General features: G+C 42.1%; 1 protein-coding gene across 7 annotated transcripts in view; it reads left to right on the top strand.

The window, feature by feature from the left end:
• The window catches only part of CHL1 (cell adhesion molecule L1 like), a 135,360-nt gene extending 110,738 nt beyond the window's left edge, over nucleotides 1-24,622 (top strand). For 4 of the 7 annotated variants that reach the window (XM_040592604.1, XM_040592601.1, XM_040592602.1 and 1 more), the window contains 13 exons: nucleotides 1,151-1,275; nucleotides 4,024-4,125; nucleotides 4,349-4,546; nucleotides 5,370-5,440; nucleotides 7,965-8,187; nucleotides 10,735-10,850; nucleotides 11,018-11,222; nucleotides 11,455-11,577; nucleotides 12,919-13,098; nucleotides 19,914-20,075; nucleotides 20,758-20,889; nucleotides 21,709-21,781; nucleotides 23,627-24,622. In XM_040592604.1, the coding sequence (XP_040448538.1) occupies nucleotides 1,151-1,275; nucleotides 4,024-4,125; nucleotides 4,349-4,546; nucleotides 5,370-5,440; nucleotides 7,965-8,187; nucleotides 10,735-10,850; nucleotides 11,018-11,222; nucleotides 11,455-11,577; nucleotides 12,919-13,098; nucleotides 19,914-20,075; nucleotides 20,758-20,889; nucleotides 21,709-21,781; nucleotides 23,627-23,843 (1,927 nt within the window). In that variant the 3' untranslated portion in view covers nucleotides 23,844-24,622. Of the gene's footprint in view, nucleotides 1-1,150; nucleotides 1,276-4,023; nucleotides 4,126-4,348; nucleotides 4,547-5,369; nucleotides 5,441-7,964; nucleotides 8,188-10,734; nucleotides 10,851-11,017; nucleotides 11,223-11,454; nucleotides 11,578-12,918; nucleotides 13,099-19,913; nucleotides 20,076-20,757; nucleotides 20,890-21,708; nucleotides 21,782-22,515; nucleotides 22,520-23,626 lie in introns of all 7 variants that reach the window. The other 3 variants (XM_040592606.1, XM_040592605.1, XM_040592607.1) reach the window with 3 other exon arrangements.
• Nucleotides 24,623-26,148: the final 1,526 nt, after the last annotated feature.

The raw sequence follows: 26,148 nt of genomic DNA, 5'->3' as shown, positions 1-26,148 counted from the left end.
CTAAGCTGAATAATGCTGTATGGTGCTGGAATATGAGTTTCAATAAACATGAGACTTAATAGCCTGAAATGCAAATTTATGTCTGCAAGAATTCTTCATGCAATGTGTGAATAGATCTGCATTTTATATATGTATAAATATAAATGCATCTCTGTGAGTTTTGAGCCATGGCTGGCAAATGATACTGGTTTTTATTCACTCTCTCACCATCACAGCATCACCAACATTGCATAAATGTTGATTCAGACCAAAGATACAGCCCTAGCCCCAGTGCAGTCCATTGGGTTTTGTTTCTCCACTTCAGTGGAACTAGTATTTTCCTGTGGTTTACACCTGTTTGGGCAAAATGAAGTCCTTGTGATATTTAAGTGAATGAAAAACAGGTTTCTGGAATTCTGCCTTAAGATCGTACACATTAAAAACAATTCGTTTTTCCTATGTATGAGTTTAGGACTTACAGGTCCAGGCTGAATTTTGCCCTACTCTTGTGTTTCCATTGACCTCAAGGGGATGGAGCTCAGCCTTTATTCCATATGAAGTGTCCCACAGTGGGCAATCAGACATCTTTATTAATTACCACAGAAGAGAGATGGTTTCCTAAATACCGCAGTGCTGGAGAGGCTGAAGATCCTGCTGAGGCCACGTAGTGTGGGGAGATAGTGCCAAGCAAATGCCATGTCTGCAACAGAGCCCTTGTGTGTGGGTTAATGCCAGCTTCCCCTGGTGCATTGGACATCACACAAGTGGATCGGGAATGCTCGGTTTTACTCCACCCTTTGAAAAATTCAGACGTAAAGCCCATGTATTTGCCTCCTTAATGATGTGCCAAAATCCTATGTCCCAGACACTCAGCTGATGCGTATCAATGTGGCTCTTTTCAGCCCCAGAGAGGCTTGCCAGCTTCCAGCCACGGAGGCTGAATTGCTACAAAATACAAATAATAGTTTACAGCACGGTATAATACAACTACAATTACATTTTAAAGCAATAGGCCTGATGTGCAATTACGTTATTCAAAACGTCCAGTTACCAAGTTTTTTTATGCACCGTTTTTTGGAGAACAGCAGTGTCTGTCTGTCGTATGCTTATCTTACAGATTTTTCTCTACCTTATTTGTACGTACCTTTTTTTTTGGTTTTGTACCCCACAGGGTAATTCTGGACAGGGATACACTGTTCATATCAAGCGTGACACTGGAGGATCAAGGTGTTTACACGTGTGTGGCTAGCACGTCTCTGGACAGCGTCACCGCCACATCGCAGCTGGTAGTTCTTGGTAAGATAATGTTTCCCTGCTGTGCAGGCAGCTCCGTGCGGTACAGAAAGCCATCGCCCTGCTGCCCCTTCCTTGCTTCTTTTGCCCAGTTCAGTTACAGAGCCTCAATCACCCAGTTTCACAGAGGTGTGAGGTACCTCTCGCTTGTTAACCTCAGTTGTACTGTCCTTGTGCCACCTGGAATAGGGCCACCAATGCACGCTTTCCATCTATATTCAATCTTTGGGGGACCTAGGAGGAGGCAGCTTTTCTTCTTGGTTCAGGAGTCACCCACAGTGGCTGTAAGAGCTTGTCCAGGCTGGAAGGTGCAATAGCATATTGAGAATAGCTCTGCTTCTACTTTGAAGTCCTTGGTCAGTCCTTCACCCCACTTCACTAGCCATTTGCACACTAATTACTGCTTGGACTATTTTTTTGAAGAAAGATGCAAGGCCAGTATTTAGATGTCTAAGTCCTCTGAAGATCAGTGGAAGTTAAGCACCTAAAAAGGTTAATTGTCTTAGTGAACCTGAGCATAAATTATTGTCCGGTGGCAAAGAGCAACTTCACAGCAGAGAAAAGCCTTGACCTGCACAGTCTGAAACTTGACCTTACAACCTGCCTCCCTTTCTGAAGGACCACTTGGAATTACAGGGGTGAACTTCGGAGTGATATGCAGTCCTTTCCACATGTACCTAAGGGCATCAGCCAATAGCTAAAATTTTGTTTGGTGGACAGTTTTGCATCATTTAAATTTCATTAAATTTTGCTTCATTTTACATTTTAATTTATTTCTGGCTGTGACAGCAACAAGAACTAAGACAATCTGTCTTTCAAGATGTTTCACGCTTTAAATGAATGGTATTTTTCAGTAAATTAAGAAGATGCTATACACATTATTTATGGTACTGTGTTCTTTAGTGCTGTATAATTCAAAATGTTTGTAGACTATTCGTTACATTACTTATGAAAATTTCATGAAGCATTTTATTCCCTCTTAGAAAGGTGATTTGCGGAAGAGGAAAACCAGTCTTCTGCTCTTTCCCCCTTGTTTGTCGTATGTAAGGAAGGTCTTGGTGGATTAACAATACCTGTTATTTTCAAAATGAAAAAATCAGGCTTCTTTTGCAATGAAAGGTTTGTGAAATGGCTAAAGAACTAATTATGGTGCAGATGGAGACATCAGAGTATGGACAACTAAGAGCAAAAGAAATATTCAGTTAGAGTGGTGCTAAGTATTTGTTCTATGATACATGAACAGATAGAGGAGTAGGTATCTTTAAGATGCACTATTGTCATCTTTAAAATATGCTGAGTTTTAACTCAATATATTTAACAAGAATAGAACAGCAAAATGCCTGTAGATTAAATGGTGCTTTCATGATTTTTCCCAGGTACAATAGAAATAGGTGGGAGAAACGCAAAGAAAACTGAAACAAGAAGTCCAACCAAAATATAACCTTTTTAACTTTCTGATGTTCCCTGAGATAAAACAAGAAAACTCAATATTGTTATTTGAAAAAAAAATCAGTACAAACACAATTAATTTTTCTCACAATGACAGAGACAGCTCGGTGGTGAAGGTGGCTGCTTTTCTTATAATGAATGACATTGCCAGCGAAAAATGTGCTTGGGACATTGGGGCAGGAGGAGGTCAAAGACCTGAAGTTGTGCAGTCTGGTTTCCTTGGTCTGTACGTTTCTTAGATCTTGAAACCGCAGCCCTGTGGCTGAAGAGAGGGAGGGAGCGTGTGTGACTTTGGAAGGATGTGGGGTTGTCATCAGCCCCCTCAGCGAGAAGTTACCCTTTTACATCAGGCCCTGACACAAAACCATAAAATGTAAAACTTCCCTGTTTCAGTTACCGAGCTAACCCAGCCAGACTGCCGGTGGTGAACGCCAGCCGTAAGGAGGCTGTACAGCTGTCGGTCTGAAACCGCTGAGTTCGCAAGTACAAATACCGGCGATTTGGCAGACGACCCGATGCACAGAGCCCCCCTGCTGCCATAGAGGAACAAGGTGGTGGTGCAGGTGTGTGTCCCCCAGGACTGTGAGGGGGAGCAGCCTGTTTTGGTGGTGCTGGTAACCTCAGCCCTGTTCAGACCACGTCCCTGGAAAGGGAGCTCTGGTGGCACCAGGGTGGTCCTGTGCTCGGGGCTTGCTTGTCCCCGCGAGGTGCAGGGCAGTTATCATACCAACCACCAACACCTCTGGTTCTGGATCCTCTGGACAGTGTGAATTGAGTTGGCAGGCAAAGAATTTTCTGGTTTCCTTTAAACATAGGTGCTGATGGCTGGGATAATGAATGTTATCCCTTCACTCATACTCTAAAGGGCCAAGTTTGGTAACGGTTGGAGCCGAGACACCTTCTACTGCTCTGGTTTGCACCAGGGTAAATCCAAGTGATGCTAATACAACTTTCTGCTAAGAGCAACGTCAATATCTATTAATGATTAAATAGATCTTAGTGTTGATTTGAAAAGAAAAATCAGTTGCTGCAAGCACAGTAATGACAGTAGGTGGAAATGAGCTTCAGAAGGGATATTGCGTTTAGAAGGGAGAAAGCAGGACCAGGAGATACAGTCAGGTGTTCTCTAATAAAAAGGATCTTTAAAAGCTTTTTTAAAACACTTTCCTAATCTTTTCCGTTTGAAATGAAAAGATGTTTTACCACCAGCGTCACTAAACTTGCTGTTCTCATCCCTTGGGAAATGCCAAGACAAACGGCAAGAGCTTGCTGTGCTCCTGATGCTTCTTCATTGTTTCTCAGATGTTCCTGATCCACCAGAAGACCTTCAGCTCTCTGAAAATCAGAACCGGAGTGTTCGACTGTCCTGGAAAGCTGGGGCCAGCCATAACAGCCCTGTTAACGGTATGAAGGATTTCAGTAGCATCACCTTGTGCTGTTCAACATTGTGGCATGTCACGACTGTTAGGAGAAACAAACCGTGCTCACAGCCATACTTAATCAGTTTTACCATGACAGTTAATTTGGTGTAAATTTGTTCCCATTCTTGCTATGTATAAGCCATTTATACAGGCTCTGCCTTTTTTTCTTTTGTTTTGTTTTGGTGTGGGTTTTTTTTCCTCCCCAGAGTCGATTATAGAGTTTGAAGAGAACCGGTGGGAGCCGGGGAGGTGGCAGGAGCTCACGCGAGCCCCGGGGAATGACACCACAGCCCTTTTGTCACTGGCCCCGTATATGAATTACCAGTTCCGTGTCACGTCGGTGAACGCTGTGGGAAGAAGCCAGCCTAGCAAACCATCACTGCGCTACGCAACACCTCCGGCTGGTAAACACTGCCATCTAGTTTTCTGAACGTTAATATTTTTAGTGTTTTGCTGGGAATAAAGGTGTCCTCCTGTGCCTTAGAGGGGTGCCAAGAAGTCAGGGTGGCTTGTGCTGCTTTCCCTGCTCAGTGGCAGCCCAGGGATGCTGCGGTGAGGAATACGCTGCTGTGGTTAGCGGGGTGTTTCCTACCTGGGTCCCTCTACTGCTTTCCTGAGCTCTGCTGATTTCACACCGTTAAAGCCCGTCGTGGCCCGGGATGGACAAGCTGAAGATCAGGGTTTATGGGGAGCCTTGCAGCAGCACAGAATTGCCAAAAATCTCCATTCACAGGGCATTTCGCATCGTGACAGAAAATGTGTCTCTGAAAGTCATTTTAGAGGCCAACTGTTCAGCATTTGCATTCCTTGGCATTTTTTTTTTTAATTTATTTTTTCCCCTTTACTTCAATTTCAGGTCCTTTCAGCTGTGTGCGTCCCACTAATGACATACCTTCTGTTTACTATCCCCATAGGGAGAAAAATCTCTTCCTCATAATCTCCCTACATCTGGTGCTTTGGAATTCAAAAGTCACAGTTTCATGTTAGCTGGTAGCTCCAACCAACAAGGGCACTTAGGAATCAAAACAGCATAAACAATGTGTTTTGGTCACAGCAGCTTTGCTGATCCAAGTAATTAATCCCATGAACTTTTGTTAAGGTGTCTTTCACTCTCAGTAAGACAGAAATAAGGTTTTTTACATCTTTTTTTGTTTGCTTGCATTTGAGATATAAATGCAATTAAAATGCAGGCTATGCAAACTAACCTTATCACCTGTGTGGTTCCAGCTCCAGACAAGAACCCAGAAAACATCCGAGTTGAAGCTTCTGAACCAAATGAAATGGTGATGAAATGGGAGGTAAGGCGAACACATCCCTCAATGCTACAAAATGGGAAACAGGTTCTCCCTTCAAGCAGCAGTTTCTAAAGCAGCATGGAATTTATCAGGATGTTGTTTTAATGTAATTACATTTAAAAAAAGAAATAACAGATCCCTTGACGTTATCTCCCCTTCCCCTACCTCTGTGTTTTGGGAATTAGCAAATTCCATAGGTAGGACCCTCGATGCTCCTGAAGTCAAAGGTAAAGGTGTTATTGACTTTAATGTGTGTACTGGGTTTCCCCCTAGTATCATTTTTGCTTCAAAAGAAAATTTTTTACATCTAACTTTGCGGGTTGTTAAGAACTGTGGAAGCACAGTGAGAATTCCCCAGTGTGCTCTTCTTGTGTGCATCTTGCATACAGGGAAGTGCTTAAAATGACTGCGGCTTTACCGTGCTCGCAGGAGGAGCAGCCGGGCCGGGGAGGGGTGCTCTGTGCATCGCTCTGCCCTTCCAGCCTGGAGGCTTCAAAATGATGCAGATCGCTTCACTGAGAGAACGTGAGCTTGAATTTTTACATCAAGGACTGAAGGAATGTAGATAAAGCTCCTGAGCATGTGTGTCAAAGGAATTGCGTAGAGTTCTTGAGGATGGTTTCAAGTCTTCAAATTCCCTGGCTTGTAAGCTTACAGCTTCTGTGCCAACAGTTTAGAGAGCTGTGTATTGCTTCATTTAAGACAAATTTCAACAACTGTGGAAGGAAGCATATTTTTCTGTGGCTGGAATTAAACACAATTTACATGAGATTTACTTCTCAATCTGCCACTCAGAGCAAAGAACAATAAATGTTTCCCCATTGTGAACTGGTGGTCCAGGCTATAAGTACGCCAGAAGGAGATGGCCCTCTAGATCGATGGGCTCGGATGTGAACGGGGATTTTTGCTTTCCAGTGTAGCCCAGGGTCAGGGATATATTCCTGCCTCTCCGAAGAAATGCAGTGTGGCAATAGCCAGCGTGGCTGGGAGATGCGGCTGTGCCCACCGCTCCGTTGAGCAGAGAACGAGCGGCTGCGTGCTGGGAAGCCTGTAATCTGCTGCTGAGGCAGGGCAAAAGTGGAAATGGAAACTGAGACTGAAGGGAGAGAATGGGATGGACAGGCTTTGATAAATCCTATTGAATCATTTAAATGTCGTAAACAGCATAGTCATTTATTTATGGTGTTTCCTGTATGCTTTTCAGAGAAAATGCTAGGCACTGAGCACGCTATTCCTGGCAGACAAAGGCTGGAAAATGATGTTAATCTGCCTATTTTGGATTAAGAGACCAGATGAGCATTAGCAACTAGTTTTTCAGCCAAGGATTTGCAGCCTTCAGGGAGATCAAAATAAGAGTCAAGCAGTGCTGCAATTTAACTCTAAACGAGAAGTTATTTTTTAGTAGGAATTTGTTATTTCTTCAGCTTCTCTTGCAAATCCCATTCTCCAGGATCTTTGCCATGGAGGTGATTCTCCCAGCATTGCCTGATAGAAGGCTGCCCAGCCTGCTCACTCCTTCGCCGCAGTCATCCCAAAGGTCTCGTACCCTCAGAGCAGATAAGTGGGAATTTTTGCAGATCCCCCAGACCTAGGTCCCCCTGTGCAAGGAGCATCAATGTGGCATCGCTTTCTGCTGGTGCTTACAAGCCGATGCCGTTTCATTTCAGACCTCTGTGTACAGCTTGGGAACATATCAGTTATTATATATTTAATATGTACAATATATAATTAAATATTACTTAAATTAGGCTATATGGTGGGAAATACCCACAGCTGTTTCAGTGGACTGAAATAACCCTCCTCATTTTTATTTTTAGTAGTGCAGGTGACCTGTTAACTTTAATTAATTAAAGTAGTACATTTTCAGAGAAATAAACTCAACTGGAGGATGTCTTATGACAAGCCACTGTTATACGTCTTCTAATATTTTATAAATTAATGTTAATTAGATGGGAACCATGCTGTGATGAATTCTTCTGCTGATGGGTAAAAAAGAGTAGCGCAGCAGTTGCACATTAAATGTCCAGGCGTAGTTTCAAGCATTTGGTGTGCATTTAGAACAAATCTGAATTTTAATGACCCAACTTGCTGTGCTACATAAAATTCTTAGATAAAACGCAGATTTTAGCTGTACTAAAAGGCACACACAGCCTTATACCAAAATATGCATTTTCGTTGTGCTAAAAGGCGTGTGGTTTTGCAGCACGCAAGAAAGCAAAGAAAACCTGTGGCAAAACAAAAACCGCTGCATGTAGTATGCAGAAATGTATCTACTATCAATTAATTTGGTTTTAATTGAACAGTTTCTCTGCCTTTCACCCGCCTTTCTCTTGAAGTCATGACATTTTTCTTCCAGTCGTCTTGAAATTAACACAACAGCGAAAACTTAAATCTTTCTTTCCCCCCCGCTACTTTTCTCTCCCACTGTTGTAACGTGCTCTCCAAAATTATTCCCCCCTCCCCTCAGTTGCTGTTTCATGATTACTGCAACAAAGGCAGACAAGATCTCTTTTAACTTCTTCCGCAGCCGTTGAAGCCTGCGGAGAGGAACGGGCCGGGGCTGGAGTACAAAGTCAGCTGGCGGCAGCGGGGAGTCGAGGCGGACTGGAACGAGGAGATGGTGAAGAAGCATTCTCTGACCCTGCGAAACACTCCCACCTTCGTGCCTTATGAGATCAAAGTCCAAGCAGTAAATAATTTAGGATCCGGTCCTGAACCAAACGTTACCATCGGGTATTCAGGAGAGGATGGTAAGTAGCGGAAACTTTCATGTAAAAATACACTGCATGGGGGATGCTTGCGATGCAGAACGATTGGATACAGAGTGATGGATTAGGTGTAGCCCGTGGCCAGAACTGCTTGAATGCCAGTGCTCAGCGTGATGGGCTACATGAGATGCAGATAAGACTGATGCTGAGTGCCATGGTTGCTAACTTGCTGGAGTTTGAGGGGTTTTTCGGAAAGGTCACTTGTGCTTTCATTAATCTCAGTTGCTGGCTTAATCTGAGTACTTGTTTGAAGGCCACAGTCCATAAGAAGCCTATGAAGTGTAGCAGTCATTGTGTTTTACTTGATGGGAAAAAATTCTTTAGTTGTCTGGGGCCTGATTCAACAGTTTAACACTGTCAGAAGTTAAGTACTCTGGCAATTAAGCAGAAACACTCAGGCGCTGGGCATTGTAAGTGGATGTATAGATGATGCCGTGTTCCCATGTAGGCTGACTGTTACCTTGTCCGCTGAGGACTTGAGGAACAGGTCCCTTTCTCCGGCTGGGTTTCTGTCCAGCAGCTTTCCGTGGCTCCTGGGCGGCACAGCCCCCTCTCAGGCGCCTCTCTGCAGAAGTCTGCCTCCGCTGTAAGGCTTTGCTTTGGATCTACTGCTGCTCCAAGCCTCCTCCCCGAGTCTTCTCAGCACCTGGCCACCTCTGCTTTTGGACTATGCCTGCAGTGCCTCACCCAGGCCAGATAAAACAAAGAGGCTTTCTCTTCTTGCCACCCATTCTCACAAAACAGATGCCCAGGGCTGCTCTGAAATCACAGCAACGGCTTGTGATACCCACCCTTTGCACATGCTCTTTGAGCTGCAGCTTCATGGTGGGCTTTAATAGTCATGTGCAGTAGGAGAAGTGGACATGCGGGAGGATTGCCCTGCTAATAGGATTAATGCTGGTGTCACTCAGGATGCAACAGCCTTGCTACACCTGTGGGAAACTGGATAAAGTCACTGCTGAGGCCACCCCGACACCTCTGAACAGCAGCCTGTCCCCTCTGGTGTCTAGAGGAGATATTTGGAGGACTAGAAAACCTACCCAGCTGCAGTAAGGCAATGCCAAGCTGCCCTTTAGGAAGCAACTCGGTTAAGCACTAACAGCACCAGAAAAAAAAAGAATATTTTTTGTAGGAATTAAAGAATTAAATCAGCAAGGGAATAAACAGCATGGTGACCAGCTGGCGTGGGGTGCCAGGCTTCCCTCATCCCAGATATACAAATGCTTGTCGCCTTTGCAGGTGGTCGGCAGGAGGGGCTGGGGGGCTGGCAGAGAGGTGCGAGGGTGGCCAGCAAAGGGTTTGTGTTTCAGATCTGCAGAATAGTTTTATTCGTTAGACAGTGCTCATTCCATGGGGAATCTGAAGTCTTCAAGTTGTTTTTGTAAGAATGAAAAAACTGATGGTTTGACTGGCCTTTGAAAAGTCTGCGGTGGCGTAGCCAGCTAAGGCGAGCATGTGGCGTGTGTTTTGCTGCTTATTGAAATGACGAGACAGCCACGTCCTCGGTGTAACCCCCCGCGTCCCGCCACGGTTGCTGCCCAGCAGCAGTAGGTGGGTGCTGGGTGCTGCTGCTCCCACCTCTCCGCTCACTGCAGCTTCTCACAGGAGCCACTGTGGAGCATCGTGGTCCACGACAGGTTGATAGGAAACTGTCAGTAAAGTCATCGTGGTAGCCACAGATGTAAAAAGTGTTACCAGCTTTACAGAGGGAAAGAAACCCGAGGGCAGGCTCTCTGTAGAGCTCCTCCCTTTGAGCGAGCGCTCCGGTGTCTGCCATGTCAGCCCTGCGTGGACCAGTTTGATGTTTACAACCTGCCGAGTGCTTCCTGGTGTTTCACCAGCATAAGGTTTCGGTGCTGTGCAGACAGGAGAGTCCCCACTGCACACCCAGAGCGGGGCAACACGGAGGTCTGGGGGTGCATCTTCTCTCCCCCATAGAGTGTATGGCAGAAGAGGTGGTGAATAGTGACAGCGGAGAGGAAGAAACCCCACAGCATGTTTATTTTCTTTGTGTGTCTGTGATGGATATAATTTTATATCTATCAGTGGAAAATCTTCACTGTGATTCAGTTGTCAGTGGATCAAGGCCTCTTTTTTCAGATGCTATAATAGCACTCTGTGTTGCAGAGTGATTAAAATCCTACTGTTTAATGAGTTAGTTGTAAAATGAAATTGATTATAAAAAAACTTTATGATTGCCTTCTTGAGTGCTGTGTTAATAGTGTTTTTTTTTTTATTCTCACTGCTGTAAGCATTACTTGAAACAGGAAATCATAAATACTGGTGTAGAAATTCATATGTCCCAGTGCACCTGTATTCCAGCCCGCAGCAGAAAGCCCCGATACAGCAAAATAATGTTTATTGGCCCGTTTTACCCACTGGATGCAGGTGGAATGGCTTTTTTCTTGCCTGCGGTAAGACTGCTTGAACTGCCACAGCTTGAGCTGGAAAGCCAAGCCCCGTGGCTGTGAACAGTGTGAGATGATCTCTTGTAAGTGTCTTTAACAGGCAGCACTTTTGTTTTTACAGTTCCAGATGCCGCTCCTTCCGGTGTGTCGGTGGATGTTGTGAACAGTACGTTGGTCAAAGTCTTCTGGTTTGGAATACCAAGGGACAGAGTTCGTGGACATTTAAGAGGCTATAAGGTTACAAATTTATCTTTAATTATTTTGCTGTAGTTAAATAAGCTATTAAATCAATCCCAGATCAAGGGTAGATTGCGATCTCTCATTACTGGGAAGATGAGTGAATTCAATATCGTGTTCAGCCCCATCCAACATAATTTCTTATAGAAATACCGATCTCAATGCAGGTCAGTTGGTGGAAAACGAAAAGCATGCTGGATGGAAAAAGGCATCACCCAGAGAAACACTTCCTAACATTTGTAGGAGACAGAAACTATGGGATGATTCCTGGTCTAGAGCCCTTCAGTGAATTCCGCTTAACTGTTCTGGCTTACAACGCCAAAGGAGATGGCCCGGAGAGCTCCCCCGTTGTGTTTGAAACTCCAGAAGGAGGTAAGGCAAAATGAGAATATGGGGCGGAGGGACATGAGCAGAAGTTGCCCTTGTAACAAGGCAAGTTGATTTCCTATTTAAAGGGTTAGTAAAATCTCCAGTATTCATAAAACTCTTCACTAGGAAGGGGAACTGCAGGTGTTGAGCTAAACTATAGCCTCACTAAGCAAGTGTGTGTAGGGACAGTGCTGTTCAGGCTCCCTCTCTGAATGCTGCTCCCTCTGTCTTCCAGTCCCTGAGCAGCCACGGTTTCTAAGGATCCTGAACTTTGACAAGGACTCTGTCACACTGTCATGGGGACTTCCCAAGAGAGCAAATGGTCACCTTACTGGCTACATTTTGCAGTACCAGATAAGTATGTGTTTTACTTTGATTTTAGAATTTAAGCATTGTTAGTTAAAATAAAAAAGAAAAAGAAACAACAAAAAAAAGAGGGGGACGGGTCGGGGGGGGGGTGTGTGTGTTATATGCACACAGTGATTTAAAACAGAGGCTGATGAGAAGGGCGCTTTCTGAGATTCCTGATCAGAAAGATCCCTGATCAGAACAGCACGTTTTGGACTGCGTTGTGCACACAGCCTGCTAGAGGGCAGGCTGAAGTCATCTTCCAGAGCAAAAAGCTTTCCATGCACTTTCCTGATACAAGGTCACATCGCTGCTGTTCCCCATTCCATGTTTATAGACTAATTCAATTATTTCATATTTGTAAATTGTACCTAACATAGTAGTTAAGAAGACCCATAAACTGTAGGTGTATTTTACTGAAGTGAAACTCATTCAGTGCAAAATAATTGGTAACCAGAGCACTTTAGCCATGTTTATTCAGATCTTCACATTATATCAGTGTGCACCTCCTCCCTGTAAAATGCCTCAGCAGAATCGCAGACAGGTACCACCTGAGTCATGTTGTTGAGTCATCACATTGAGAAACGACTAAATACCAGGGGTATTTCTTTCTTTCTTGCCTGCGAAAGACCTGAGCATCTGGGAAGAGACTGAATAGACAACCGCAGGCAAGGTCCAGTGTTGGTCCCACACTGCCACACCACCAGCTGTGAGGTGTGGTGACAGTTCAGGGTGTTTTATAGGTTTTTTGAGGATGGACCAGGGTTAGACTGTCCCCTATTTACAAAAAAATAAAAATTAAAAAATGTACTTTTCACTTACCTCTGCTGATAGCAGAACTGCCCAGTTGCCTTGGCAAGCAGTGGCTAGAGGCTGGATCTTCCTGTTGTTTTGATGACTATAAGCAGAGAGTGGATCCATCTATGTAGGCGGGTTGGGAGCGGCAACCCCTCCTTTGGCTGCCAACTGTGCCAAGGCAGAGCGGAGCAAAGCAAACAGCCATCTGTTAACTTGCTTGTAAAAGTTTGCAGATGTTTGGAAGCCAAGCAGGAAGCCAAGCAGGAAGCCAAGCAGGAAGCGATTCATATATATTTCATGGTCTAGGAGACAGTAATTTTTACCTCCCACTCAGTCTGTGCATATCTAGAATCGGAGAGCTTTCTAAGAACGGTAATAGCTCACCAAATGAGATAAACCCCATTGAAGTGCTTGGCAGGCAGGTGAGATATGCTTATTCAGGCTTCATCCTCCCACTTACTGCCGAGTGCCTCCCCTGCAGGAGCATCCGTGCCTGTTTCATGTCCGTAGCCGTTAGCTGCTGGATCTGACTCGCCTGCCTTTTCCCTTTCAGTAAACGAAACACACGAAATCGGACCTCTGAACGACATCAGCGTGGCAAACCGCTCCACGCTCAGCTGGAGGCTTTCAGGTCTCAGCTCCAGTACCAAGTACAAATTCTATGTAAAGGCTTGTACAGTGAAAGGCTGTGGGAAGCCGGTCACAGAAGAAGGACTAACGATGGCTCAAGGGAGTAAGTTAATAGGCAATATGTTTTTATGTGGAGAAGCTCTAACAATAATGGGAAAATCTATTGAGAATATTCCAGGCTTGACATTTCCTTTGTAATTAGATGAAATAAATTTGTTTTCCTTTCCATGAGAACAATCAATGAACTTTTTAATGTAGCCATGCAGCTCTTCAGAAAAGTAGAGCTTATCTGTTTCATTTTGCTGTACAGGGCTGTGTTTCTGTTCCCAATGACCAACTCTTTTAAGCCATACTAGAATAAGTGAATTGCATTTGGTCGTGAACAGAAAATTGAAGATCTAGATAATCTAATCTCAGGAATATTATAAAAATAAATTCCTCCCTTGCATGGAGATGGGGGACTTCCAGCAACATTGGGGGCAGGTATGTGATGTGGAAAATCCAGATGAACATAAAGTTGACTGCAGTGCATTTGACCCGTTATATTACTATTATTTTATCAGAGACTGGAAGTGTCGTTTGTGTGCCACTTAGACCCTATCCTAAACTACTGATGTTCAGTGATTTAAAGGAAAATTTCAAGCACTGTATGGTAGCTCATCTTTCATATTTAGCTGAAATGAAATAAAACGCACTGTGCTCAGCAAGTCTGAAAACTCTACAATACCGAGGAACAAGTCCTTGCTATTAATCAGAAACCATTGCTGTGCGCTTACCACGGGGAAGGAGAAAGAGACTGTGATAAGCAAAAGAATCCTGGCTTCATCATTTTTAGCAATGATAACAGTCTGGAACAATGTTAATATAAAATAGAACAATGTTTCATGTTGCACAACATCCTGTTGGACTTGTAAGTCACAGAATCTCTTCAGTTACTGTTAAAGGAAGTAAAAATTACTTTAAACTCATCACGTCCCATTTCAGGCTCCAATCATGAACTATCATCTGGTTTTTCAAGTAGCAAAACTCCTCAACTGTCTTGTAGCCTCCAGTCTCGCTGTAGTATACAGGTACTCACATGCTAGTAACTATTAATCCATCAGCGTGATTTAAAATTGATCTTCATTAAAGAAAGTAAAAGATGCAGGGATTTTTCAAGCTAAAAATATACAGTTTCATTAGTTAATTTTTCTGGCCTTCATTGGGCAGCTGGAATGATGTTTTCTGGTCACTTAAAAGTCAGTAACTTTGAATATCCTTGTCAGGTTTTGTAAAATGCATCCTTGCCTGATATGCTTAAAAGGATGGTAATGTCACCATTTGTTTCTCATTCCCTTCTTTCCTAAGACTTCGTTGCAGCAGTAGAAGTAACTGTTTCTTGTGAAATGCTTGTAGAATAGAGTAGTATAGTTAATAAAAGCCGCAGGGGTCCAGTTCTGCAATTAGATGCTGGTACTCAAGCCACTCTGAATTAGGACACTGCATCTGTCACTGAGATGCCATTGGAGTTTTGTGTCGTTATTTGCTGGCTAAATTTCTTGAATATTTTTTCAACTAAACATGATAAGATGAAAAAAAAAATCACTTTTTTTCAGTGACCTTCTTGGGGTTTAAGCTGTGGTGTGGGAAGCAAAGTGATTGCTCAAAATTAAAACAATCTCTCTTTCTGAAGAAAGGAATTGATTTCCAAAGTCAAAGTTTATCATTAAAAATGACCCACATAAATGACAAATATAAAATGTGGTGCCTTCTGAAATGAAACTCCATGACAGAGCACTCCAAGTTTCTTTGGGTTTTGATTCAGTGATTCTATATCCACTGTGTTCTGGTTTTAGTAATAAAACCCTGAAGTTCTCATTGTTCATTGTAAGACTTTGAGTAGCTTCCACTGCTGTAATACAGCTTTGCAGGCTGTGCCGTGTGTATTTCAGCATTTCACAATGGGTTCTGCCAGGAAAGTGGGGATGTTGAGGTGGAAGCTACAGATTCATTCACATTTTATCATCGATGTACATGATCTGCATCACCGCTGTCGCTTTCACTTACTTGCAGTTACCCCTGCCACTGTAGGTTGGGATATGCGAGTATGCATGTATCACCACTAAAATCAAGTCTGTTTAGGGAAAATTGTTGTGCTCTAAATGATAATTTTACCAGCCTGTAATTTATGTGCAACCCATTTCCTGATGAGTTTGAAATGGCATGAATGACTGAATTTAGTAAAAAAAATATATCTCTCAATTAAATAAATATAACTCCCAGTATAGATAAATGGGTAGATCATACCCTTCCTCTACAGCTGCAGCATCTTCCTCTGAGAATGAACCATTCAAATTCAGATTTTGTAAGGAGTAACACATTGCTTCACATCAGCAACACTTTACCAAAAGGTCAGTGAGTGGATACTGATGGGAAAAGACCATCTCATGCTCACATTTCTATTTCTTCCTTGTCCAGCAGAGCAGTGCCACGCTCTGTGCCTGCCTGACGGCAGTGGGGAGCAAGCCCTTTGCTCGGCAGCGCTGCCTCTCTCAGAAGGGGCTGTTTCTGTGTAATTACTTCACTGAGGAAAACTACACTTTGGTGTTTGTCTCTAGGATTAAATGCAGGCCCACTGGAATTAGTGAGAAATAGGAGTAGGCAATACAAAAGCTTTCATTGATAGCATCCTTGTTGCATGACCCGACATGACCAGCATTGTCGGCTAATACGAAGGCAATGAAATAAAAGGTGTCTGTCTTATGAAAGATAATAAACAGAGCCGTAATGACTCAGATGTGAAACACTGATAGACAACCAAAGAGTTGTATCATTTGTTGATAAAATACTGTGGACAATAATGAAGAACCTGTGCAAAAGGATATTTGCATTGCAAAACAAATCCTAGTTTAAATTTTGTGGCTTTGCCTTGGTTTCATTCCATAGATGAAGGTATGCTGCCTTTAGAAAATGAGTTTTATCTCTAACTTTTTCATTTTTGGGCAATATTTCTTAAATGACCTACAAACTAATTAATTTTCCCCTTGAAAATGTTGATTTCCCAATGATCATTAGCCCTCAGAACCGTAACACTTAATAATGTTTTGACATAAGTGAAAATAATTAAATATAGCAGCCCTTCTTCAACATAAAGCTTCTTTTCATCTGGTTACCAGCATTTCTTGAGGATTACTAAACGCGTATTACATGTTGACAATTATTACTGTGTGACCAGAAATTCAAGCCTTAATGAAAAGTTCATCCAGAGGAAGCCGTACAGCTGTAGTTTTATTTTCCAGAGAGGCCAGAGAATAGAAGTTCACCAGTTTCATTATATTTCAGTGGCAATTGGCACGTAAATCCCAGAGGCTCCTTGAAAATCCTAGCTGGAGGGTACTAACCTTTGTGACACACCATAAGATGAGGAGAGTAACCATTTGTAACAAAACTTTGTATGGGTTTAGTTCTCTTCTGTCAGGCAGAGTGAAAAAGGAAAAATACAACTGCCTTAGCCATATGTAACCACTGGTATTATTCCCAGCAAACCCCCAGAGCAGACCCTATGTGCTGGGAATCGGGAGAACCTGGTGAAATCTTGGGGAAAAGTTTCTTTTTCTGTCATTTATGACACTCCACTCTGCTTCCTCTTTGGCTGGGGAAACTGTAGCCCATCAAACATCAAACACTGTTGCTAATTGCAGGCAACAAACCAGCCTGCCAGCCTGGCTGCTGCCCACCGGCTGGGCTGGGCAATGGGATCTGTGGTGCATCGCTGTTTCAAACTCCTATCGTTTTGAGCAAGAAAAATAGGCATGTTAAATATAATGTGCAAAATATATCGGTCTTGGAGTACTTGAAGCAAATTTGTGATTAACTGTTTGTCTTTGTCTTTTACACACACACACTTCGTCCTCTTGTATCAGTCTGCCCCAGTGCAGCCAACACAGAGGGTTAAAGAGAAGCAGGAAGAGATGAACAAGCTATAAGCTGTTGTCTTGTCCGAGCTCAGATTTCTCCTACAAATGGCAATCAGTACCAATAGATGACCACTAACTCACCTATAAATTCTTCTCAATAGACTTCACGTACAACAGGTTTACTAATCTCTATAGCTTAAAAGATTCCCAATTTAGCATGAGTTACCTCCAGCACTAAAAAAGCCCAGAAGCTTAAGGATACTTGCGATGCATATTTATACGCTTTTAATAGCCAGGCAGTAGGGGAAAATTAATGAAAGTTCAACTTTCCATTTATTGCAGCAGATGTATTTAGACAGGTATGGTTATAAATTAAGATGTTGCCCACAATTAGTATTTAGCTATTAGACTGCCAGTTGTTTTGTTTTTTTTTTATGTAAGTGTGTTTTATAACAGATGTGCTAACTTTTTGAGAACTAGCGCTCTTGTAAGTCTTTGGGGGCAGTTTATATTGTTTTTCCCTTTATACCGTAAGCTTCTATAAAAAATGTGTGTTCTGTTGCTCTCATAAATCTTGAGGCCCGGTAGGAATATTGTAAAATTGCAGTTCAGTGTTTAATGTTCATGCGAGTCCCATGGTATGGCTGATAAATAGTGGGGGAAGATGAGAAGTGCTGGTGATATGCCTTTATTACTAATGCTGCTTCTCCCTTATTGTAGATTAAAAACCTAACCCAACTGCTTTCAATTTTCTGAAGCTAATTTCTGCAGCTCACTGACCTTTCAGTATGTTGGGCTTTTCCTTATCTGTATATCTTTGCTTTTATTTTTCAGGATGCTACACTGCTTTTTCTATTCCAGCCATCAAACTTGCCCCAATTAGCAATGCTTTCTCCTCTGTAGGTACTATATTGGGTGTGTAACACATACCAGAAAGAAATTGCATGGAAAGAAACTTCATAATCACCCAGCAGTGTACACCTGTACCGAGTTTTTTAAAAAAAAAATTAAAATATTTTGTTTAGTGTTTTGGGCCAGGTGACGTTAAACCAGCCTGGAGAGGCAATGGTAGATCCCCGGTCCTGGACCAGGCTGGGCTCAAACCCTCGTTCCCATAGGAGCATCTCAGCCCAGCGCTGCTCGGTGTGCCAGGGCAGCAGCATGGCCAGAGGGGCTGATACAGCTGCGCAATAACCTGCCAGAAAAGGGTTCTTTTTCAGCCGTATCAGTTCCCCCGTTCTGCTTCTGTAAAGAGCTGACTGTTCAAAAAGAAGAGGCTGGCCCAAGCTGGAAATAAATAGGTGAAGGATACAGACTGGTTAAGTTGGTTTAAGGAAGCGCATGATGACCCCCCGCCGTGGGCTGCCACTGAGCTCAGGGTTAAGCATTTTGCTTACCAAGAATTCAGGAGAAATGCTTCCTAAGGAGACGTGTGTCGGGTGCAGCGCGGACCCTGCGGTTGATGTGTCATGCCTGAGTGTTGTACGGTGTTTAATGTGCAGTGGGTTGAAGGTTCACATTCACTCTTGTTACTTTATGGATAGTGTTTCCATTTAAATATGGTTTTCTGATGTCTTGATTTTAGAACATGTAATTAAAATATACCTGTGGTATCCTGTTGTTTAATTTGCAGTTTGATTAAAAATTATGGCTCATTATGCTTCATTTAGCAAAAATTACCGATAGATGGATTAATTTATGCTAATAAGCTGTGCTTCAGTATCAGCAGTATTTCAGCCGTTTGTGTTCTCTCTGAGTCCCAATGGTCTACTAATTTAACTGCTTATTGTAATACATGTATAGTTGCCTTGGAAAACTTATCTTGAACTGCTGCTTTGATTGTGCTTGGATTCATCTTAATCTTTTTGGTTTTTTCCCCTTCAGCTGTCAACTAAGCCTTAATCTCTGAAAGCTTCTTGCTTTGCTTGTTTACTAGTTTAAGTATTATCAAGCGTTGTTTTACTGTCAGTGCTAATCGGTCAAGTAGTTTTCAAATAATACTGTGTGCTCAACCCTTAGCTCAGACAACTTTGGGTAAAGCAGGCAAATTAGGCAACTGAACACAATTAAAAATTGATGTTTATTAAGTGCAGCCCCTCCCAATTCTCTCCTGCCGTGGAGGGCAGGCGCACCCCCATGTTGGACCCATGGGTTGACTGCAGAGGTCTCCCGTGTTGACATGCAGTTCTGAGTTGGCTTGGATGAACAGGCTTTTCATGTTCAGGCGGTGGTTGCTTAACCTCTGTAGATGTCCTTTTTTCTGTTATCCGCAAATGCTGTTTTAACAAAGCTTATTTAATACCCTGCCATCTTAATCCAGACAGAAATCACAATAGGCATTTTGCAAGTAAAAAGGCTCTAAAAGTAGGGCTACTGGAATTTCCCTTCTACCTCCTAACCAAATATTAAACTCATCTGCAACGTGTAAATGCCTAAACGCCAATTTAAAAGTAAACTTCAGCTATATCGAAAACAGCACTTTGTGCAGGCATTGTGGAATTTAAAAGGACATGGAAAATCAGTGTCAGCAGAGAAATGAGCACAAATCCCAATGTTAATTTTTTTTTCTGTGAGACGCATAAGAATCTATTTCCAGATAACAAGCTGTCTGTGCTTCCCTGCTGAGTTCAGTTCAATGGGAGAAGCGTCAAACCCCAGATTATCTATACAAAGCAAGCCCACTTTCAAGTTGTAATTTTTTAAGCACGCATTAGTTAAAGCAGATCCGTAATCCCCCATCAATATTAACTTTCATCCTGGGAAATGTACAAACCCCTTCATAAACATCAGGATTACTTCAGTCTGCTGTTTATTTTATCTGATAGAATATTAAAAATCAAATAAGGGGAATGTTTTTTACTTTACTGCCTGCTTTGGAAAATCAGCTTACCTGATGACAAATGTTAAAAATCCTTGTGTGTCGTTTTTGCGTGTTATTTACGTTATTTGTAACTGCATTTCACAGGCTTTTTGTTCAATGAATACCATTAATCGATATGACTTAAATATGTACATTCCATAGGTAAAGGGATCGGCAAGATTTCAGAAGCAGTAAAACCCACCCAAAAGTTTCACCCCATTGAGGCGCTTGAGCCTGGAACTGAATATACAGTTCGTCTAGTGACTAAGAATTGGGTTGATAACAATAGCATTTTTGAAGATGTTATTGAGACAAGGGGGAGAGGTGAGACACGAAACCCTTCAAGGTGATAAAGATTTATTTTGAATGTAAATAAATGCTGAGGTTTCATCTTACATTGTGCAGTGAAAGTGTACCAAAATCTTAATTTTGTTCGGTGATTTTTAAGTTGACCTTTGCGGCTGAATCCTACGGGAGCATAAATGCATCCGTGGTTCCCGGCAGAGCCCTGTGCTTGTACTTGATGCACGATAGCCTGGAACAATTACAAACCTTTACAAACCAGTTTTCCCTCCTATGTGATTTGGAAAGGGTAGTACTGTGGTACAATCCATTTTAAGTGTGCCACTCCAGCGGTTTGCATGTAGCGGGTGCACTTTTAATTCTATTTCTTTCGCAAAACTGCTTTTGCATGAGAGGCTTAACAATTCTCTGCTCAGCTTTCCTATTTGGCATTAATCCTTTGAGTCGACTGCTCTCTCAGAATTACCTTTCCAAAATGTCTGTATTGTGCCTTGTATGCTGCACGTTCCCCATAAATCTAAAAATGTCACTCTCCGGACATATTTCTGTCTTGCTGTTCTTTAAGTTGAACACAAAAAGTAGTGATAGACTGATTTAATTAGGATCCAGCGAAGATCATGTTCTGTTTTCATGTTATAGGAGGATGATGCCCTTTTCCTCTGATTAATTTTCATCTTTTTTACTCCTCTTCTGTTTTGCAAAGCCTATGCTGGCATTTACGATGGAATTTCCACCCAGGGGTGGTTTATTGGACTGATGTGTGCCATCGCTTTGCTCACCCTGCTGCTGCTAACTGTTTGCTTTGTCAGAAGAAATAAAGGAGGAAAATACTCAGGTAAATGGATTTATTGTCCTTTCGCTATGTTCACATGTTAATAAAGAGCATCCTTCAGACTTTTATCTCTGGAGGCTGCAAAGCCGCAAGCAGGAACATCCAATTAGGATTTGTAGCTTTTGATAAATATCCACAAAATGGAATCTAATGAACAGAAGTGAAACTCTGCTCTCTGGGCAAGATACTGCTGTGTGCTGGTCAGAGATCTTGCAGAGGCCTCCTTGAATCTTCCAGCATTTAATCCAGCCGTAGAGTCAAGGTCCTTCACCAGCTGCACCCTGAGCCGCACGGGGGCTGCCGGCTCGCTTCCCACCTGGCAGCTGCTGCTTGGCATGCCAACATCGCTTCCATGGGTAGCCAAACTGCTTAACAATAGAAAATTTTGCTAAAAGTCATTCTTTAATTTTCAAAGCAATGAGTAAGGATTCAAGCCTAACTATTTAAGTATAAATCTGGTTGCCCGGAGTGATGGCAGATGCCCCATCCCTGGAGGTGTCCAAGGCCAGGCTGGACGGGGCTTGGAGCAGCCTGGTCTGGTGGAAGGTGTCCCTGCCCGCGGCAGGGTGGTGGACTAGATGACTGTTAAAGGTCCCTTCCAATCCAAACCATTCTGATTCCATAGACACTTGCAAGCTTTCTTACAAAGCCTGGAATGGCTGCAGACCCTAGACAGCAGCATGCTGTTGTGCCCAGCCACAGATGCAGTGCAAGCCACTGCCCCCTGCATTAGGCAACAGGCAGCTTGCCCATTGCACCTACGGAAAGAAAAGTCCACGGAGAACATGGCATACAGATCTGTGCTTTATTTTATTTGTACAGTGAAAGAGAAAGAAGATCTGCATCCAGATCCCGAAGCTCAATCAATAAAAGATGAAATCTTTGGGGAATATAGGTAAATAGGACCTGCTTTAACAAGCATTTTTATTTGTTGGGGATTTGTTTGTTTCCAGATGTCATCGTTATTTAGGACATTTTTATAGCATGCAATTAATGCTATTTTTCATTTTCAAAGCAAACCTCATAGGCGTGGGTAATAGTAGGAATATAAGGGTATATGCAGTATACTTAAATCCATCCAAGTCGGGATATAAGTAAATGTTGATGTATCAGTGGTTTTCACTTGCCTTTTTTTTTTTTTTTAATTAGCATTTATGAATAATGTACATATATATGATAATTTGGGTTCCTACTGTAATGTCCACTGAAGTCAATAGGAAGACTTTTATGTCTTCAGTGGGTATCTGACACCCAGTCAGGCCTAAATCGTGTAATATGGGGAACGTTCATTTAGTGGAAGAGAATTTTAAAAAGCTTAAAATACAGTAAGAGATGGCAAAAACCCAAACAAACCTAACTACAGAAGTTTCTGTAGGAGAACTGAAAATAATCACTTTGGCTGCTTTAAAATAACTAAAGCTTACAATGTTACCTAACCGTGGTGTGAAAAAAAGTACATCATTATAAGAACTGTGGTGGAAAACTGGTGTCACTGGCCTTAAGGGCGTAAAATTTCTATTCAAATCCCACTTATATATCCTACATTATTTGTACTGAAATAGGGTTTTTTTTCTGCATAATTTCATCTTTATTTAATTTTTAATGCTTTCTAATGGGACAAATATTTAGAAAGGTAAGAAAGTCCTGAGGTTAATAACTTTGACCCCCTCCTTTTCCCTCAAACTCCAAACTTGTCTTTTTTATCAATAGAAGTGCCATGTGAATAAAGGTAGCAAATATTTTTAGTGTATTGATTAAACACATTATTAACTAGATGCTGAAGAGGTAAAGTTCAGGTGTATTTCTCTGGCCTTCCTTAGATAACATTACCAAAGCTCTGACACTTAGTTGGCATCAGCAAGGGCCATAATTGAGTAATTATGTACTTAGTTCAGAGGCCTGATTTGGGTTTTTTTTTTGTAGTCTTTTAATCTGTGTTCTAAATCACCCCAAACGTTGTGTTCAGGCAGGAGTGGCCAGTGGAGTTTCCTTTTTCCCTGAATTTTTGGTGTGTCCATGAAATTGCCATTGAACACTGAGTGCATATGAGCAGATACAGACACTCTGATTCTGCTTTCCTTTTTCCTTGTGTTTCCCCTTTAGCAGAGAGAAACTCCATCAGTTACAGTCAGATAACAACAGGACAAATTAAAAAAGGGGAAAAAAACCCTTTTTCATTCATCTCAAATCAAACAGCTGCTCACAAAGCAGTAAGATACGACCTACACCTGATGCCCCATGCCACAACTTTGTATGGGTTCACTCACACACCTTGAAAGAAAAATGAAATAAATAGGCCCTGAATATTGCCCACTGTTTTGTAAAATGAAAACATCTCTTTCTGTAAGGTGCCGAAGCTTGATATCAGCACTGGCACTGCAGTGGATCCCTCAGATCCTTTCCAGCATTCCCTTTTCTTTCCCCTTTGCTTTTTGCCTGTTCTGGTCTCTGCCCGAGGCAAAAAGGGGGAAAAAAACCCCAAATTTATGTTTGCCTTTTTAACCGAATCCATTGTGGTAATAATGACAGAATCAGGTACGTGGGGCACTCAGGGGTGTGTGACCTGGCAGAGGTGCCCCAGACCCAGCAGGACTCGAGGGGTCACATCACTCCCCAGGTACCACCCAGAGCTGTTTCCCCCGCTCTTCCCTCCTGCTGCTTGCTTTCACAATAAAAAGAGCAGTTTCCGCGCTTGCAATTAAAAGCTAGATTTTTGGAAAGGCATTTCTTTGTTTTGTAGTGACAGCGATGAAAAGCCGCTGAAAGGCAGCCTCCAGTCAATTAACGGGGACATTAAAGCCACTGAAAGTGCTGATAGTCTGGTAGATTATGGCGAAGGGGAGCATGGGATGTTCAATGAAGATGGTTCATTTATTGGAGCTTATTCTGGATCTAAGGAAAAAGGATCAGTGGAAAGCACTGGGAGTTCAACAGCAACTTTTCCTCTCCACGCCTAAAATATTAGCAAGAATGATTCGTGTTTAATTGTGATATTTATCTTGATTAGTACTCCGCAGTTACCCCATGTGATTGGAAGCAGGTTGCCAATTGAGCCAGTCAGGAACCTGTCATCCAGGTAATACGAAAACAAGTCACTGCCACTAAAAGATGATTTTCCATCCTAATTTCTAGGTGTTTACTTCTAATTAAAACAAAACAAATAATTCTTTACTATACAAAATGTCTTAATCTTACCAAAACAGAATTTCTCAGTGTTACATCTGTATACTTAACTGCTACTCCGTGTATTTCTAAGGTTTGGAATATGTTTCTCTGTATAGTATTTTATTTTTTTTTCCTGTATGCCTGTGGTCACTTTGTACATACATGTATATGTAGTATTCTCTCTTGTACTGTGGCCTCAGCATTGTAGAGGTTATAACACAACAAGAAAATCAAACAAAACCAAGTAACTCTGCAAAGTGACACAATGCATCCTACTGAGAAAAACAATAATTTAAAATACTGGAGAAATATATTCTATATATTGTATAATGTTTCATAAAGAAATAAACTGCTTGTGATACTCTAGAATTACTTTAGTGGTTTCAGCTGACTGCAATTACCAATACTTAGAGATGCAACTTTATCCACAGAAAAATTGCTCTTAAAAGACAAAACTCTGGCCTTTTGGATGAATCTTCTGTCCAGTAGCTGGCACTATTTCCTTAAATAAGTTAAGCTGCAGTATCTTTCCTGTGGCAAGGCAAAACAGGGTTCCCATCCACCATCATTAGAAAGTATTTTAATTTGTTTTCCCGAGCCTCTGCAAGCTGCATTTCTAAGCAAAACGCTTGTTGTCTGTCTCATATCTGTATATTTGTGCGCTAGCATACATTTCATGGAGACGTTGTACATATGATATTAATATTGACACAAGTAAAAATCAACCTTCTATTATTTTGAAATGAGACACGTTGCTAGCATGAGTCTGTATAGCTGTGTAGGAATGAGTAGAATTGCTTCTCGTTATGAGTTTGGACCAACAAAACTAGTTTTCAGAAGGAGTTGTGTGTATACAAGTCATAGAAATCTCACCTCTTTCTAGTGTCACATCAAATAGACCTACCTGACTTTCAAGAGATCATTTATTTTCAAGCTACTCATTGTTAAATAAACAGAAGCGAAAGCAAAGAGAAAATATTATGGTATAGTTTCTTTTATATTTTGTTTACTGAATGCTGGTTTAAATCTCATTCTTTTCTTTGCCTCTCCAACACTAACTCAGCAAAGCTGTACGGCACATTTTTTTGGTCTTTTTGTATTGGAATCTCCTGAATTTCTTTAAAAGCATTTGTATCTTTGACTACACTTATTTGAGTAGAGCATCGATATGGCTTCACTTCTTGCACTTACAAATGGCTGGCGCTTCAGTTGTAACGTTTTTTTTAAAATAGTTACTGCAGGAGGAATAGATCCTAAAAGCCATTTTGCATCGGGAGAGTAATTAGGCAACTATCCCCAATGGCTCCTTCATGGCCTCCATTACTTCAATGGAAGAAAGAGAGGAAGCAGGAATTACTGACAGGGTGACGAGTTTCCAGGAACAGCTACACTTCAGACTGGTTATTTGCCCGCAGAGGTGGGGGTTGTTCCCAGCAGAAACGCTGTGTTTCGCACACAGACCCCTGGGGCTTGGGCTCCTCCCCAGTGCCCAGTGCCTTCCCAAAGCAGTGGCCTTGAGAAGCTCGATGCTTCTGCTTATCTGTTCCTCTTTTTTTAAAAAAAAATTATTTATTTTATTTTATTTTAGCTTCTAAGGGCCTTTCATATAGCCTTCAGTTGGGAAAAGCAAACCCCAAACCGCCAGCCCAAAACCGCCAGTGATGCCGTGTGTATGAGTATAAAAGAATGAGTGGAAATCTGCCCTGAGTCACAAATCGCCCCACTCCATGCCGGTGACACAAATCATTCACTTTTTTTATTACTTATAAAGGGTTTTTTTCTGTCATTCACTCAATCCAAATGCTGGAAAAGTCCAAAGTAATTTTCATTTTTGAAAAAAATCCTCATTTTAAAAAGAGGGGAGTGTATAATTAATTGGAGAAATGTGAGAACTGGCATCTGGCCAACAGAGACATTTCACACCAGGATCTTTCCCTGCTGGCTCTTGCCTGCTGCAGCCCAGACCAGGTAAATCCTTGGGACTGATTACAGCGGTGACAGCCTTTGCTGCAAGCTTGGGGCTGTTTGTGGTGTAATTCCTTCAGGAATCATTCGCACTAGCGCATAGGCAAGGGTCTTTGAAAATAGGAACGACGT

The sequence above is a fragment of the Falco naumanni genome, chromosome 4 (assembly GCF_017639655.2).
Source record: "Falco naumanni isolate bFalNau1 chromosome 4, bFalNau1.pat, whole genome shotgun sequence".
Lineage (NCBI taxonomy): Eukaryota > Metazoa > Chordata > Aves > Falconiformes > Falconidae > Falco > Falco naumanni.
The sequence above is the reverse complement of the archived record's forward strand: the minus strand, read 5'-3'. Positions and strand labels throughout refer to the sequence as shown.